Source organism: Sorex fumeus, unplaced genomic scaffold (genome assembly GCF_029834395.1).
Source record: "Sorex fumeus unplaced genomic scaffold, SorFum_2.1 ptg000028l, whole genome shotgun sequence".
NCBI lineage: Eukaryota > Metazoa > Chordata > Mammalia > Eulipotyphla > Soricidae > Sorex > Sorex fumeus.
Window position 1 is genome coordinate 11,345,781 of NW_026606085.1, and position 16,064 is coordinate 11,361,844.

At 43.5% G+C, this 16,064-nt stretch overlaps 1 protein-coding gene across 2 annotated transcripts; it reads left to right on the top strand.

Moving 5' to 3' along the window:
- The first annotated feature begins 2,064 nt into the window (after positions 1 to 2,064).
- On the top strand, positions 2,065 to 10,444 carry LOC130024372 (baculoviral IAP repeat-containing protein 3-like). Of its 2 annotated transcripts, none has more exons than XM_056115097.1 (8): positions 2,065 to 3,112; positions 3,407 to 3,506; positions 5,153 to 5,231; positions 6,892 to 6,940; positions 8,099 to 8,341; positions 8,922 to 9,176; positions 9,686 to 9,727; positions 10,059 to 10,444. In XM_056115097.1, exons 1-8 carry the CDS (start codon positions 2,263 to 2,265, stop codon positions 10,250 to 10,252), a joined length of 1,812 nt encoding a protein of 603 aa, XP_055971072.1. In that variant the 5' UTR covers positions 2,065 to 2,262; the 3' UTR covers positions 10,253 to 10,444. The 2 variants fall into 2 exon arrangements, with proteins under 2 accessions (XP_055971072.1, XP_055971073.1); XM_056115098.1 differs by having other exon boundaries at positions 2,065 to 3,097.
- The last annotated feature ends 5,620 nt before the right edge of the window (positions 10,445 to 16,064 follow it).

Sequence of the window (16,064 nt, forward strand, 5' to 3'; positions counted from 1 at the left end):
GTGAGAAAAGGAAGCTGTTCTACTTCTAGATTTTCTTTTTCCTTTTTTTTTTTTTGAAATCGAAACATCTCAATATGGAAGCCTAAAATCCTTAAAAGGGACTTAGTCTGATCTCCGGGAGGTAGTTCTGTGCATGAATAAAGAAAAAAAATTAAGTAGTTATTTGTAATTTTTGGCATCCAAAAATACCAGTTTACAAATTTGATTAGGAGGCCTAATGTGGTGGCAATGATGAACTTGGTTTTGCATTGGTCTCCTGGGTGCAAAGGACTGTGATTGGATGGACAGTGTCTCAAATCCACTCTTTTTGAAATTGGCCCGGCCACCTCCTGGCTGCTATGTGAATCCCCGCAGAAGGCTGTGCTTGCTAAAGTTCAAAAATGAGTAATAATTGTCTTGAGCCAAGAGTTAACAGTCAGCCCTCCACTAAATTACAGAAATGTACAAATGAGACCTTTGGGGCATCAGCAGACTTCTGTAATGACCAAGAAATGCTCACAGAACTTTTTGATAAGTACAATAAATTTAGAGAAAGAAGAGAAAATCAACATGATGATTGGTGAAGAAATTATCAGACCATTCATAACTATGATTATCTTAAAACTCTAACATTTCATTTGTTTCAATGGGCTGGTATCTATATCTCTGAGATTATGATAAGAATGAGAATGACTCATCTCTAATGGCTACATTTTGTTAAAAGAACAAACAACCTTTACTGCAGGAAGAAAATTTACAAAGGCAATAATGCACAATGGGAAGTTGACTTTTTTTTAACATGTAACAGTTTTGAGCAATGAAGGAGACTAGAAATCAGGCCATATGACTCATCTTTGAAGGAAATAGTCACAGATAATGAGATCTATTTCTCTTGCCCCCTGAAATTAAAGCATTAGAGTCTGCATCAGAGAATCCCATTATCTCTGCCACCCAGGAAATTGTCACTGAGAAAAAAAAATGACGTTCTATTGGTTATTGCTGATATGATTGATGCAGAACTTAGAATCATAACTGAGTAACCCTAAATTTGGTGGATTATGACAAAGTAGGTTTATCATTTTTTGTCATAATAAATTCTGGTTCAGGGTAAGCTGTCTGTGTAATAATTTCTGACACAAGCCAAATTTGTATGCATTGTCCATCTTAGCCTATAATCTCATGCTTTGAATTTTTATAGTTTTTAAAAATGAATTCTTTATTAGAGGAGGTTTGATTTTGGTTCTCCACAGCTTGAATCTGAGCCTAGAACACCATGTGAGCGGATATACTGATACCTTATTTTAAATAAAATGCTTAATTTGCTGGCTTCTAATGATATCACAAGAATCTTGAGTATCAATGAGAAGTTACTTGCTATCCAATCAGTCTTGAAATGGGGCAACGTAGGTCAAGGCTAGATTGCTTCTATAGGGTCGGCCTGTATTGTTGCCACCTGTAGTCTTCATTTGGAAGAAAATTTTAGATTGTTTTCTTCTTTTTATCAGTCACTCAGCCCCAAGCACCACCAGGTGTGGCCCCCAAACAAAACAACCTCCCAAAATGATTGTAAAAGAAAAATTACACTATGAACAGCTCAGTATATACTATATTTCATTGTGTCTGTGATGTAATCAGCTATAAGACACCACCATTTTGTTAATCTCTAGGAAATAATGAAAACATGATGTGCAGTTCTAAGATAGCTCTTGGTAACACAGATGTTAAAACATGCATCTTAGGATTTTTGTGCATTCCTTTCCTTTTTTGAGGTAGACCCTGTGCGCGCTCTCTCTTTTTTTTTTTTTTTCGACTACGAAATCTCAGTACTTAAAAAAAGCAAGGCACACATAGTTTGAATATTTTTTCTGGAGATCACTTAGAGAGCCCTGCTTTCTGCCCTGAGACAAGCTGCCCATGTGAGTCACACATTTTTATCTTCAGGCTGGCTGAACATCTGCAAATCTGTTTAGTGATGTAGAGAAGTCGACTCAAGTGGAGTCATTGAGATCCCAGAGCATGGTCATTTCTAGAAAGGGTTTGGGTTTTTATCCCTGGTACCGTGCCGTGTGGAAAGAGTCCTCCTTGCATATGACTGCCCCTTAAAGTAGACCAGTGTTCTTGAGAATGTCACCATCTGAAACCTGGCATGCAGGGAAGTAAAAAGGAGGAAAGATTTCCTCACTGAGGGATTGACCCTTGGACCCAAATGAAGAAACTCAAACGCATGCACAGAACTACCTCCCCAGAGGAAGGCTAGTCCCTTTTCCTCCCCTCCCTTTCATCATGAACATAGTAGAAAGCAGCGAATTCTTATCAAATTTGATGAAGAACGCCGCCACATTTGAACTGAAATATGACTTTTCCTGCGAGCTCTACCGGATGTCCACGTTCTCCACCTTCCCGGCCGGTGTGCCTGTCTCGGAAAGGAGCCTGGCTCGCGCGGGCTTTTATTACACCGGTGCAATGGACAAGGTCAGATGCTTCTGCTGTGGCCTGATGCTAGATAATTGGAAACAAGGAGACAAACCTGTGGAAAAGCATCGGAAGCTGTACCCCAGCTGCAGCTTTATCCAGAATCTAAATTCCTCTCTCGTCCCTGGGGCCTCTGTTCATCCAACTTCTCCTTCGGAGCCCGAGTCCACACATTCCCTGCTCCCAAGTTGGGAAAACAGTGGCTATTTCAGTGACTCTTATTCAAGCTTTCCATCAAACCCGGTGAACTCCAGACCAAATCAGGACCTCTGCCCCCCAGGAATGGAGCCTTCCCCCTGTGCAATGGACACCGAGAAAGCCCGGCTGCTGACATTCGGGACGTGGCCCTTGTCCTTTCTGTCGCCTGAGGATCTGGCCAAAGCGGGCTTCTATTACATCGGGCCTGGAGACCGGGTGGCCTGCTTCGCCTGTGGTGTCAAACTGAGCAATTGGGAACCCAAGGATGACGCCATGTCAGAGCACCTGAGGCACTTCCCCAACTGCCCGTTTCTAAAAAAGCAGCTTCACGCCGCGGCACCCTATACAGTTTCCAACCTGAGCCTGCAAACCCATGCAGCCCGCCTCCGGACCTTCTGCCACTGGCCAGCCAGCATCCCTGTCTGTCCCGAGCAGCTCGCCAGCGCAGGTTTTTATTACGTGGGTAAGAAACATGATCCTGGGGCTGGAGTGATAGCACAGCGGGTAGGGCGTTTGCCTTGCACGCGGCCGACCGGGGTTCAATTCCCAGCATCCCATACAATTCCCAAGCGCGGCCAGGAGTAATTCCTGAGTGCATGAACCAGGAGTAACCCCTATGCATCGCTGGGTGTGACCCAAAAAAGAAAAAAAAAAAGAAACATGATTCGAGAAAATAGAAGGAAATGATCAGTGTGGTTCTATCATTATATCGGGCAAGTTCGATGTATTCTAAGTTCTGGTCCCCCATGAATTGTAGGTCGCAGTGATGATGTCAAATGCTTTTGCTGTGACGGTGGGCTGAGGTGCTGGGAGTCTGGAGATGACCCCTGGGTGGAACATGCCAAGTGGTTTCCCAGGTAATCGCTTTGAAATTCTCTTTGCAAATATCCATGGTGGCCCGCACCTGGGTTACGCTGACATTCCCCCCCCCCCCCCCCCGCCTAGACCCACAGGGGACCCTGAGAGCCCAGAGCACCATCTGAAGCCCCCGCTGTGTGTTTTTCTTATATCTAAGCACCTGTAACCAAGTGGTGGCCAAAGATTAGTGACAGGAACCTGGAATGAAGCAGAGCAGTTTTGACGATGGCAATCCGTCACCGCCCCTCGTGAGGGCAGGGCACTGGAGACACAGCATGTGAGGAAACTGCTCTCTGGGGTCTGTCTGCTGACCCTGAGCACTTCCTATATTCTTTGTTGCAAATCCACATTTTTGGGGTGGTCTATAATTAAAAAGCCCATTTGGTGTTTAGTACCACCCCCTCGGCTGGTGTCCATTTCCCTTCACTGCATCTCTGGACTCCAGCCCAGCCACCCCCCACCCCACTGCCCTTCATAAGTTTATTTCTGGAAACCAAGTTCTCAGGTTCTCTTTGATCATATGAATGCCTATTATTCAATAATAATAATTGGGGTTGGAGAGCTAGTTAAAGTGCTTGCCTTGCATGTGGCAGACCCCAGCTCAATCCCTGGCACCACATAGGCTCCCCCAAATGCCACCAGGAGTGACCCTGAGTGCAGAGCCAAAAGTGAGCCCCAAGCACCGATGGATATGACCCCCAAACAAAAATATATGCTCAGATATTGTTATAGTAAAAAAAATTGAGGAAAAATGTAAATAGAAATCTCACCACATAAATTAGATAAGCACAGTTAATAGATTACTGAATATAATGTACATTCATAGATCAACATACAGCTTTACATGCATTACATCATATTTGTACCATCCTGGGACTTTTTTAGTCACCATTATGTTTTGGACATATTTCTCTTTAATCAGTACTTAATATTAATTGGTCTCCCTTCCCCAGGTGCTCGTGCTTAAAATAGTAAATGAAACCAAGATCCAGAGAGTTACTGGATTACAGCAGGAGGCGGCGTATCATGAATGAGTCATAAATACGTAGCTGGGAAGTGCTAGCAGGGGTGTAATTGCCATACATGCATGTGAGGCCAGAGCCTTCCTCCACTGCTGCCTTTCCGGCCCTAACAAAGCATTTTCTAGGGGTGTCATTTTGTGACCACATACAGAGTGGTAAATTGGCTTTGGTGTCTTCATTCTATACTTGTGTGGCCATCAGTCTATCATCTAGGAGTTTCTAAGTAATGAATATTGGCTTGTTAATTCTTATTCCTCTTTATGTATTTTTGGCTTTATATGTACAAAGGTTCCCAGAGAGAGAGAGGGAGGGAGAGAGTAGAAGCTGGTTATCTTGCATGTGACCATGTGAGTTTGATTCCTAGTGCCCAATATGGTCCCCCATATGGGGATCTCAGAATAGTTGAGGGGAGCAGCCCAGAGCTGTGCTGGAGACCCTCTCTGCTCCCTGCTCACTCTGCACACCCAGTGCAGCCCTCCTCTGAGGTCCTCATCTCTGCTCGGCAGGGCTTCTCCCCATACCCCACACGCTCAAGCGTCAGGTGGCACACTCACTGGTGGTGTCTACGGTCCTCACCGGGCACCTAAGTGGTCCCCCCAAGTCCGACTGTGTTTGCACTCCAGGTGTGAGTACTTGGTACGGATTAAAGGACAAGAGTTCATCGGCCGGGTCCAAGCCAATTACCCTCACCTGCTTGAACAGGTAGGCCTGGTTCTTTGGTTGATTCAAATCAATCGTTAACACTAGAATTATTTTTTATAATCATGGAGAATAAATGTTTTGAGAAGTTGCTTTAAGAGTTTTTTATTTTTATTATGAGTGGCTTTAAAATTTTTTTTAATCTAACAATTTAGAAAGTTGTATTGGTTTGTCTTTTGTTTTGTGGGCTTACTCCTGGCTTTGCACTTGGGTCTTGCTCCTGGCAGGCTACAGTGCATCATTAGGGGTGCCAGGGGCTGAACCCGGGCTGACCGCATGCAAGGCAAGTACCCTATCCGCTGTTCTATTGCCCTGGCCCAGGAGTAGTGTTATTTGGATAACATAGACTGCGAGGCTGGGGAGTTGGTTCCGCAGACTGGAGCATGGGCTTTGCCCAAGGAGACCTGGGTTTGGTCCCTGGCACTGCAGGGTGCTCCCGAGCACCAAGCCAGGAGCAGCCCTAGCACCTGTCAGTGTGGTTCAGAGTCACAGATGTCTTGAATAAGATTTAAAATAGATTTTAAATTTTACTCAACAGAAAAAAATTTGAGCAGGGTAGTAATATAATAGTTTGATGGGTTTTATTTTCTTCTGGGGGGATTGTAGAAATTTATTCTAGAACTCTGGAATGTGTGCATATGTGCATAGTGAGTAAGTGCCTGCTGCTGAGAATATCACTGATCTCAAGTATAAATTTTTCTTCAAAAGTTTTGGGAAGGATGGTGGAGAGGTGCAGGGGTCAGGGATCGTGCCTGGGAAGAGGGAGCCCAGGGGCCAGTGCAGGGATCAGGAGGCATGCCTAAGGAGAGGGGGCAGGGGTCAATGCAGGGGTCATTACAAGGGTGAGGGGCTGTGCTCAGCAAAGGTCCAGCCTGAATTCTAGTCCCTGATGTGGCTGATTCAGGCCTGGAGATCCCTGAATATCTGGGTGTCCCTCAGGTCCCAGCACCCTTGGGTGACTCAGGTAGCCCTGACTCTGCAGAGCTGGGACATCCCTATGCCCTCAGACCCTCACATTGGCCACTTTCCTGATTGACCAAGAACCGCCAGCGAGCCTATGCACCCCACTTTGGCCCCAGCCTTCTGAGCTCTGTGTGGGAGGCTCCCGCCCCCCCACAACCCTCAGTATTTGAGAAATGGAATTTTATTGCTTGTCCTTATCTTCCCAGAAAAGCAACTAAGAATTTAGACAATAATTTGAGAGTTGTCACTTCTTAGTCATAGTTAATGGGCCCACCTGATTCCAGAGGGTGACTTGGGAAGTGGTGGGGAAGGAAGGAAAAAGAAAAAACTCAAAATCAAGATAAGGTTAGGTAAGACTTTGGGGAAGATGTCCCTGCCTTATGCGAGAGGATACACATGCTGTATGTTAGCAGATACATTTGGTACCAAATGTGTGAGCGTGTGGGCACTCTCCCAGTGGCCCTGAGTATTGCTGTTAAATGGCAGCAAAACATCCATGTGACTCTGACCTCTTGATACCAGCTGGTGCCTCCTAGCTGAGGCTAGTTCACACGAATTACATCGTGGGCTCCATGTGTTAAAACAGTTTGCTAGTGAGAAAGTCAGTTTTCAATACATTTAATAAATTGGGTGTCGACTATTTATTGCACCAGACAGGGTTAAAATTATATTGTAATCTATACACCTTTTTATTCTGTAGCTGTTATCTACTTCAGAAAATCCAGAAGATGAAATTGCAGAGTCTCCAAGTATGTATGATGATAATAACTCCTGCATTTAATTGGGACCATTTGATACTGTTAATGTTGAATGTTGATAATAATAATAATGTATACTTGTATTTTAAGTTATGACTTTTAGTGCATTTTCAAATACAATGAGTTGCATTTCTCAAACATCAGTGCACATTGTAATTGCCTGTGGAACTTTTAAAAACATTCTAGGGATTTCTATTTTGGGGCAGGAGGCCAGAAGGGTTTGGACCACATCTGACTGTGCTCAGGGCTTATTATTCCTGGCTCTGCGCTCAGGGATCACTCCTGGAGGTACTCAGGGGAGCTTATAGGGTACCGGGGATCAAACCCAGGCTGGCAGTGTGTAGGGTGAGTAAGTGCCCTACTTATTGTAAAAACAGTCCTTTGGGTTTTGAGTCTGCCAGTGAGCACGTAAAAGCAGGGTGTGAGTGTGACAGGTGAGCCAAAGTGAGTTGAGTGAGTTCCTGTGTACTGATACGATGCTGTGTTCTTATCTGAGAGCTGTGGAGTTATTGGGGGGATAAAGGGGAGTCTGACAGAGTTTATAAAAGTTGTCTAGAATGAACATCACAAAACTGACATAGTGTAGGGATAGAGGTGAGTGGTGGCAGGGGCCTCTCACACTATATGACAGACACGCTTGCTTCAGAAAGCTCATTTGTTCAGTCATCATGAGCAAAGCGTGTCTCCGTCTGGCAGCACATCCCTGTGGTCCTGTTTCCCTCTCTGGCTCCCAACCAAGCCAGATCATGCAGCCTTTGTGTTGAAATTCAGTAGTCTGTATTCTCAGTACCTGCATAAACATGATTTTTTTCTTTTTGGGTCACATCCGGCAATGCTCAAGGGTTACTCCTGACTTTGCACTCACGAATTACTCCTGGCAGTGCTTGAGAGACCATATGGGATGCTGGGAATTGAACCCAGGTTAACCATGTGCAAGGCAGACACACTACCTGCTGTACTATTGTCCAAGTCCTGCATAAGCATAATTTTAAGTGTGCTGAACATGTGTATCATTATTTTTTAAAACTTAGTAAATAGCTGTGCCCCTTGTTTTGGGGTATGTTATATCTTTGATTCCACGATGACTTCCAGTTTATAAAAACATACTGTCTGCTGTAATGTGTGTGTTGTATGGTTTCTTCCATATAGTCCTTCACTTTGGACCTGGAGATACGCCGTCGGAAGATGCAGTCATGATGAACACTCCTGTGGTCAAGGCGGCCTTAGAAATGGGCTTCAGTAGGAGGCTGGTCAGACAGACAGTGCAGAGTCAGATCCTCACATCTGGAGAGAACTATAAGACAGTTAGTGATCTCGTGGTAGATTTACTTAATGCACAAGATGAAATAAGGGAAGAGGAGAAAGAAAGAGCAACTGAAGAAAAAGAATCAGGTGCATCTATTTATTACTGTAATAACTATTTCTGCACAGACTTGGCATTCATGTATGCCAGCTCCTGAAAATATAGTCAGTTCAATCAGAACGCTTTTGGGGGTGGGGACTGGGGGCACACCAGTGATGCTCAGGGGTTACTCCTGACTCTGCACTCAGGAATCACTCCTGATGGTGTTCAGGAAACCATATGGGATGCCAGGGATCAAACTTAGGTCGGGTGTGTTCAAGGCAAATGCCCTTCCCATTGTAATAACACTTCAGCACCCCCAACCGCAAAGCTCTTTATGTTAAACATTCTAAATTAGAATCCTGAAAACTTTCTCATTTTGGTGAAGGTGTAAAAAGGAAGTTATGGGCAGCATTTTTTTCTTTTTGGGTCACACCTGGCGATGCACAGGGGTTACTCCTGGTTCTGCACTCAGGAATCACCCCTGGCGGTGCTCAGGGGATCATATGGGATGCTGGGAATCGAACCCGGGTCGACTGCGTGCAAGGCAAATGCCCTACCTGCTGTGCTATCACTCCAGTCCCGGGCAGCATTTTTTAAAATTATTTCTTTGTTTTCTTTTTATTAAAGATGATCTTTTATTAATCCGGAAGAATAGAATGGCACTTTTTCAGCATCTGACTTGCGTACTTCCGATCCTGGACAGTCTGCTGACTGCTAGAGCAATTACTGAACAAGAGCGTGATGTTATTAAGCAGAAAACACAGACCTCTTTACAGGCCAGAGAGCTGATTGACACTATTTTAGTGAAAGGAAATTCTGCAGCTGCTGTATTCAAAAGCGCGCTACAAGAAACGGACCTCACCTTATACAGGCATTTATTTGGTGAGTGCTGAATATTTTTTTTCTTTTTGGGTCACACCCGGTGATGCTCAGGGGTTACTCCTGGCTCTGCACTCAGGAATTACTCCTGGCGGTGTTCAGGGGACCATATGGGATGCTGGGAATCAAACCTGGGTCGGCCGTGTGCAAGGCAAACACCCTACCCACTGTGCTATTGCTCCAGCCCCAGTGCTGAATATTTTTTGAGGGGAACTTTTTAGGTCAGTTAGAAATAAGTTATTAATAGTTTGTGGTCACAGCTCAGAGAACAGCTTCTGGCGTCACATGTGAGACTCTGGGTTGAGCCCCTGGTACACAAAAATGCTGTCATAACTGACCATAATCCAGCCTCATTTATGCTATTGACTACATAAAGAAGATGAAAGACTTCTGTTATTTAGATGTCTGTCATAGTAGTTGTTTAGAGTATCTGGCCAGAGGATAAATTGTTAGACTAAAAGCATGTATTCTGAAAGGAAACTAATTTGTTACTGTAATGCCTTTCTCCCTAGTTCAACGGGACATGAAGTATATTCCCACAGAAGGTGTTTCAGGTAAAATTGTATTAATAATTTAAACCAGTGGATAACACTATTATTATTTTCTTGACTTTTGCTGAAGAAGCAACATATCGCATTCTTTATTAATGGGTTCCTTTTTTATTTACTTTTTTGGTTAGTGGGGTCATTTGACACACACCTGATAGTGCTTGCGGGCTGCCCCCAGCTCTGTGCTCATTTTGGTTTGCTTCTTGGAGGGCCTTATGGTGCCAGTTATAGAACCAGGGTCAGCCCTGAGTGACAGGCTCCTTAATCCCTGTGCCCTCTCTGGCCCAGCACATTGCCTTTAAAGAAAGAAAAAAGAACTTTTATTTATTTTTTTTAGATCTGCCAATGGAAGAACAACTGAGGCGACTTCAGGAGGAGCGCACATGCAAAGTGTGTATGGACAAAGAGGTGTCCATAGTGTTCATCCCCTGTGGCCACCTCGTCGTCTGTAAGGACTGTGCCCCTGCCCTAAGAAAGTGTCCTATTTGTAGAGGAATCATCAAAGGGACAGTTCGTACATTTCTTTCGTGAAGTTTTGCCCAAAACAAAAAATGAATGGATTAAATGTGCCATGATTTTAAGTTTCATGCCGATGTTTTCAGATTTTTCCATTCATTTACAATTTAGAAAACTTTATGTAACTCTGTACTGAAAAAATATGAACACATCTATTTTTGGTACTAAGAGGATAATAGACTTCTGTTTTTATCAACAGGAAGTAGGGATAGCGCTATGAGCCCTCTTTAAAGCCCTGAGCGCTATGACACTGTAAGTGAAGAGCCAAGGGTTCTGGGTGGATCTCTAAGAATGTTAATGTTTTGGAGTTGTTTTAACAGTCAGCCATTCAATGAAGTCTATGCTTTCACTGTATTTAGTGTGGACCAAGCTATTTTTTGAGCTACATTTTAGGGACATGGTGAGGGTAAAGAGTTCTCTGAGGATGGTTTGGCCCCTGAGCACTGCTTGGTGTAAATCTGGTGACCTCCAAATTCCCTGATAACTGCTTGGAGGCCTCAGTACTCTTCCCTCATAAAACTTCTGTGAGAATCATTTTGGTTTTTTGGAGGGGGGCATTGAGCCACTGCTTGGCTCTGTGCTCAGAGGTCACTCCTGGCCCTATGCTCAGGGGTCACTCTTGGTCATGCTCAGGGACATGTGGTGCTGTGGATTGAAATGGGGTTGACCACTTAGAAGGTAACTGCCTTATACACTGTACTCTCTGCCAGGCCCTGAGGACCATGCCAATAAAGCAATCCAAATACACTGTTGCTCTTAACCTTCACTGCTGTGATATTGGGTATTTTGACCACTATCACTTGGGCTCTTGGATTTAATAAAGTGCAGGGCAGACTCCTTCCCGGACGAACTTCTTCCTGCTTCTGTGAGCACAGGGCACACCATGCCTGTCTTGGCTCTGGAGGATTTGAGGAGCTATCTGAAAGGAAGTCAAGAATCCTCTCAGTCAGCGTTTGCATTCCTGTGTCTATTGACTCACTCAGCAGGTCTCAGGCCAGTTCTTGACTCTGGGAAAGGCCCCAGCTTGAGTTTCACCACTTTGGTATTATTTCTGGGACGGAGCAACCCTGCAATCACCAGCTTATTCTGGTAAATCCATCTCTTCTGTTCTGTCCTGCGAATGAGGCAAACTCTCTGCATTATTTCTGGGTACACAACATGCTCAACTCACACTTCTCTTAGTTTCCTTTATAGATATTAGAGTTTCACAGCCAGAAATCCAGCTTTCAGGGATAGTAATATGGGGAAAAGCAAAGACCGATGATCTAAACCAGTTCTGTCTGTATCGTGCCAATGAGAAAGATTTGGCAGAAGCCAGGGAAAAGAGCATCTGTCTCTTTATTCCGTTGTTAGAAGACTATTTGTTTGGGATGTAACCAGTCTTACTTTGTTAAATGGTTCTGCTGACTATCCATAGTGTAAGCTGAGATTCTAAGCTGAAATAATTATAATATTGCTTAGATGACATAACTATAGAAGAAATAGTTGTAAGTACCCTTATTGTAGCATCTATTTTTCATCTGGTTCTAATGGTTCTACATATAGTACTTGGTCATCTCCATTGTAAAAACTTTTTTCAGGGAGGGCACCAGGTAATGCTTAGGGGTTACTTCTGGCACAGTACTCAGGAATTACTCCTGATGGCACTCAGAGCATCATGTGAGTGCTGAGGATTCAACCCCCAGGTTGGCTTTGAGCAAGACAAGTGCCCCTCCCACTGTCTTATCACCCGGCTCCATCCATTGTGAAAATCTTGCTCATTTTTCATTCTAGTAATAATAGTTGACAACCAAAAATTTATTCAAATATCTGTTCTTTTCCTAAGGACTACATTAAAATTTTTGTTTTGGAAAAATTAAGTCACTACAGATAACAATGGCAGCACTACCTGTTTGACCATACATTGGCTGCTTTACAGGCATTCATTTATTCTCTCCATTCTCACCCCTCTCCAGTCTGTTCTTCATTCATTTCCCAGAGTTGGTTCCATCACATAAACCTCAATATTTAGGAGTTACAGGAAAAGTATAGTGGGTAAAGGTGCTTGCCTTGCTTGTAGCTTGATTCTTGGTGTTGCATATGGTCCCCTGAGCCCCACCAAGAGTGAATCCTGAGCACCTTCCGGTGTGGCCCTCAAACTGAAAAATCAGCCCTCAAAATATAACATTACATATAATTTTTACAGTGGCCTTAATTTCCACACTTAAACCCTGTGAAAGTTCATCCACTCTTATCTCCTTAGATTATCATTAACCATGAACTTTCTTCTGGTCACACAATGTGATTCAGCCATCTTCACCTCCTCGTGATGTCTGACACATCCCAGGGGACTGTGAAGATGATCACTCTGTCTACTAGTATCAGCGGATCAGTCTGACTGGCTGTTTCCGAGAAGAGGCCCTACTCCCTCCACTCTGGTTTTGAAGAGTTAATTATGGGAGGTCTGGTTTCCAGAGTGTAGACTGTGCAAATAATTGGTTCCTATTGTTGTTAACAATTGTATTAACAACAATTGTGCCTGCCCCTCATTTGATTTGGAGGAGTAGTACAATTTTAATTCTCGTTTTCTTCCCCTTTGCCAGCTACTGTGGCTGGCTTCAGCTTCTAAATATTTCAAACTCTTTCCCCTCATGGTTTTTGACTTGAATATCTCTTCATTCACCCTTGTCAAATTACTACTGTTCTTTAGGACTTAGAAGTCTCCCTTAGTCTTCCTAAGGGAGACTTCCTCTGACTGCTTCTTTTAAATGATACCTCTTAGAACTTCTATGAGATTTCCCTGACCTTTATAATACTGCCCACAAGTTCTCTTATACAGTTCCTTAGTGTCCCATCCTATTGTAAAACTTCCCCTGAGAATAAAAACCATGTATTCTGTTCAGTAGAATGTTTAGTATGTACCACAGAGCCTGGCTTGAGCATGTCCTTATTGGATAAATGAATGAATTTCTGTGAGGGGGTTGGGATATGAGAAGTATTTCTTTCCCCTTAGTTATCACTATTGATAAAGCACTAAGGCAAGATCATTGACACAGAATCATAGCTAGATTTTGGACTCTTTTAGATGACAAAAGGAATTTCTGTAAAGATCAACCTAGTTAGTGGTCAGGGATCACACCTGGTGGAGCTCAGGAGCCCGTAGGGGATGACAGGGGTTGAAACCAGGTTGGCCTCATGCAAGGCAAGCACACTACCTGCTATACTATTGCTTCAGCCAAGAGCAACCCAGTTAAAAGAAGGCTTAAGTAGATGTTTGGACTTGATGCAAACATTTCACTTTACTAAAGCGATTTAAAAATGATATGGGTATAGGGATGGGGTGTGGTGGTAGGTCACGTGCTTTGCAAACCTGAGGCCCTGGGCTTGGCCTCTAGTATGGGTGTACTCCTCTTCACCCCGCTATCCCCCCCCACACACACAAACTAGGCAATAGAATGTTACGACACACACACACACATACACACACAAACTGGGTAATATAATGTTACTAAGAGTGATAATAGACTGGCATTAATAGAACTGGCATGTACTAGTTGCACACATGACCTTATCTGAGAATTGCTGGAGTTTAAGAAAGGCAGCAGAGTACAGAGATTAAAAGTGCAGGCTTTGGAACCTGGGCCACACAGGCTGGGCTCCCTGCCATGGTCCTCTGAGCATTGTGCCGGGAGTATCCTCTGAACAATTTCCCCCAAGCAAAACCTCACAAAAAATGATGACTTCTGCTCAAATCCCATAGGAGTAACCTTAGGGAAGTGATTTAGCATCTCTGTGCCTGTGTGTATCTGCGTGTGGTCTGGGGACTAGGGGCATATCATAGAACTGTTGTTTTTGCTGCTCTTAGAGTAATGGTGGTGGGATTCAGCTGATACCAGTGAGCCCTGTATCTAGTCAGGTCAAAGTACAATCCACAGTCGACTAAGCACAATGCTGCCATACTGTGTCACAGGACCATATCCTATTGGGCATAATTAACTTTTGTGTGTTATCTGGCACTGTAGACCATCAAACCTGTGGCCCACAAATGCAAGACACCAAGCCACTTCCCCAGACCATAGTTAACTATTTTACAAGTGAAAAAAAGAATCATAACAATATTTTAATGATCAAAACAGGGCAGGGAGGGAGAATAAGGATTTTTCAGTCTAAAAGGAGTTATAGATGTGTTTATATGTTATATATATGATATAACATTTATATTTTATATATATGATATGTTATATATAGATATAATATATATAGATATGTTATACCACACGCAGATACACACACAGAGATGCTAAATCATTTCCCTAAGGTTACTCATATGGGATTTGAGCAGAAGTTGTCATTTTTTGTGAGATTTTGCTTGGGGGACATTGTTCAGGGGATACCCCCGGCACAGTGCTCAACATTCAATGAGGTTAAATAAAATTTTGAATTCCTGGATTTGTGCTTGAAGGACTCATGATTCATTTTATGAAAGAAATGACACAATATTAGTGGTCTCTGTCCATGGTTAGATGAACAATACAGTTCAATGGCAGCACCACTAACATTCAGATTATGATTTTTAAATACTCTCATCTGGGGCCTGAGAGAAAGTACAGGCAGTTACTTTCCCCTTAACCCCAGTTCAAGCACTGTTTACTCCTGAACACAGAGCCAGAAATAGTCCCTGAGCACTGGTGTGGCCCCAACAATAACTGAAAAATACGGTCTCCCATACACTTCGAAAAAAATGGCTCATCATGGGTAATGGTGTGAGAAATGTATGAAATCAATAAAAAACTTAGACATGTCAAAAGCACCCTGGAACCACTGTAATTTCCTTTTATCCTAAAATGATTTGAACACCCATAACTACTGTAGCACTGTCCTCCTGTTTTTTATCGATTTGCTGGAGCGGGCCCAGTAACGTCTCCATTGTGACACTTGTTGCTGTGTTTGGCAGATCGAATACATCACGGGGAGCTTGCCAGGCTTTGCTGTGTGGGCGAGGTACTTTCAGTAGCTCGCCGGCTCTCTGAGAGGGGCGTAGGAATCAAACCCGGGTCGGACAGGCCGACTGCGTGCAAGGCAAATACCCTAGCGTTGTGCTATTGCTCCAGCGCACCCATAACTACAATAATTGCAATGTGTCACAGCCTAAAATATGTCTAAATTCCTAGGCTCATGACAGCTATCAGCATGATAGTACATTTTTAGGGTTTGCAGGGGAGCAGTTAGGGCCATACCCAGTGGTGTTCAGGGATCACTCCTGGAGATACTGGGGGCCATATGCAGTGAGAGGAATTGAACTGGGGTCAGCTGCATGCAAAACCAAATACATTAACCCCCAGAGTTACCTGGTCGACAATGCTTTCAACTTACTTTTCCCCTCAAAATTGTTCTGGGTTCTATAAAAGAATCACTAGCAGAAATCTTCCCTGGAAATATGAGATATGAAATGAATGGGTAGCTAAATAATTCAAACACTAAACTGCAAAGTTGCAGAAGAGTAAAAGTTATTAAGTAGTATTTATTATACCTGGATGCTGTCTTATACCTCTTTTAAAAAAATACTTAAGGGGAGCCAGTGATAGCACAGCAGGTCAGGCGTTTGCCTTGCATGCTGCCCTTCTGGTGGATCTCCAGCACCCCATTTGATCCCCTAAGCACCGCCAGAAGTGATCCCAGAGCATAGAGTCAGGAGTAAACCCTGAGCACTGCCTGATGTGGCCCAAAATTAAAACAGAATGTGGGTTTAATTAAAAATTACTTAAGGTTTTGAGTTTTTGACACTTTTTTAAATTGTTCTAGTCCCTATTTTTATTTTTAAGCAATTTTTATTGCTCTATTTTATTAA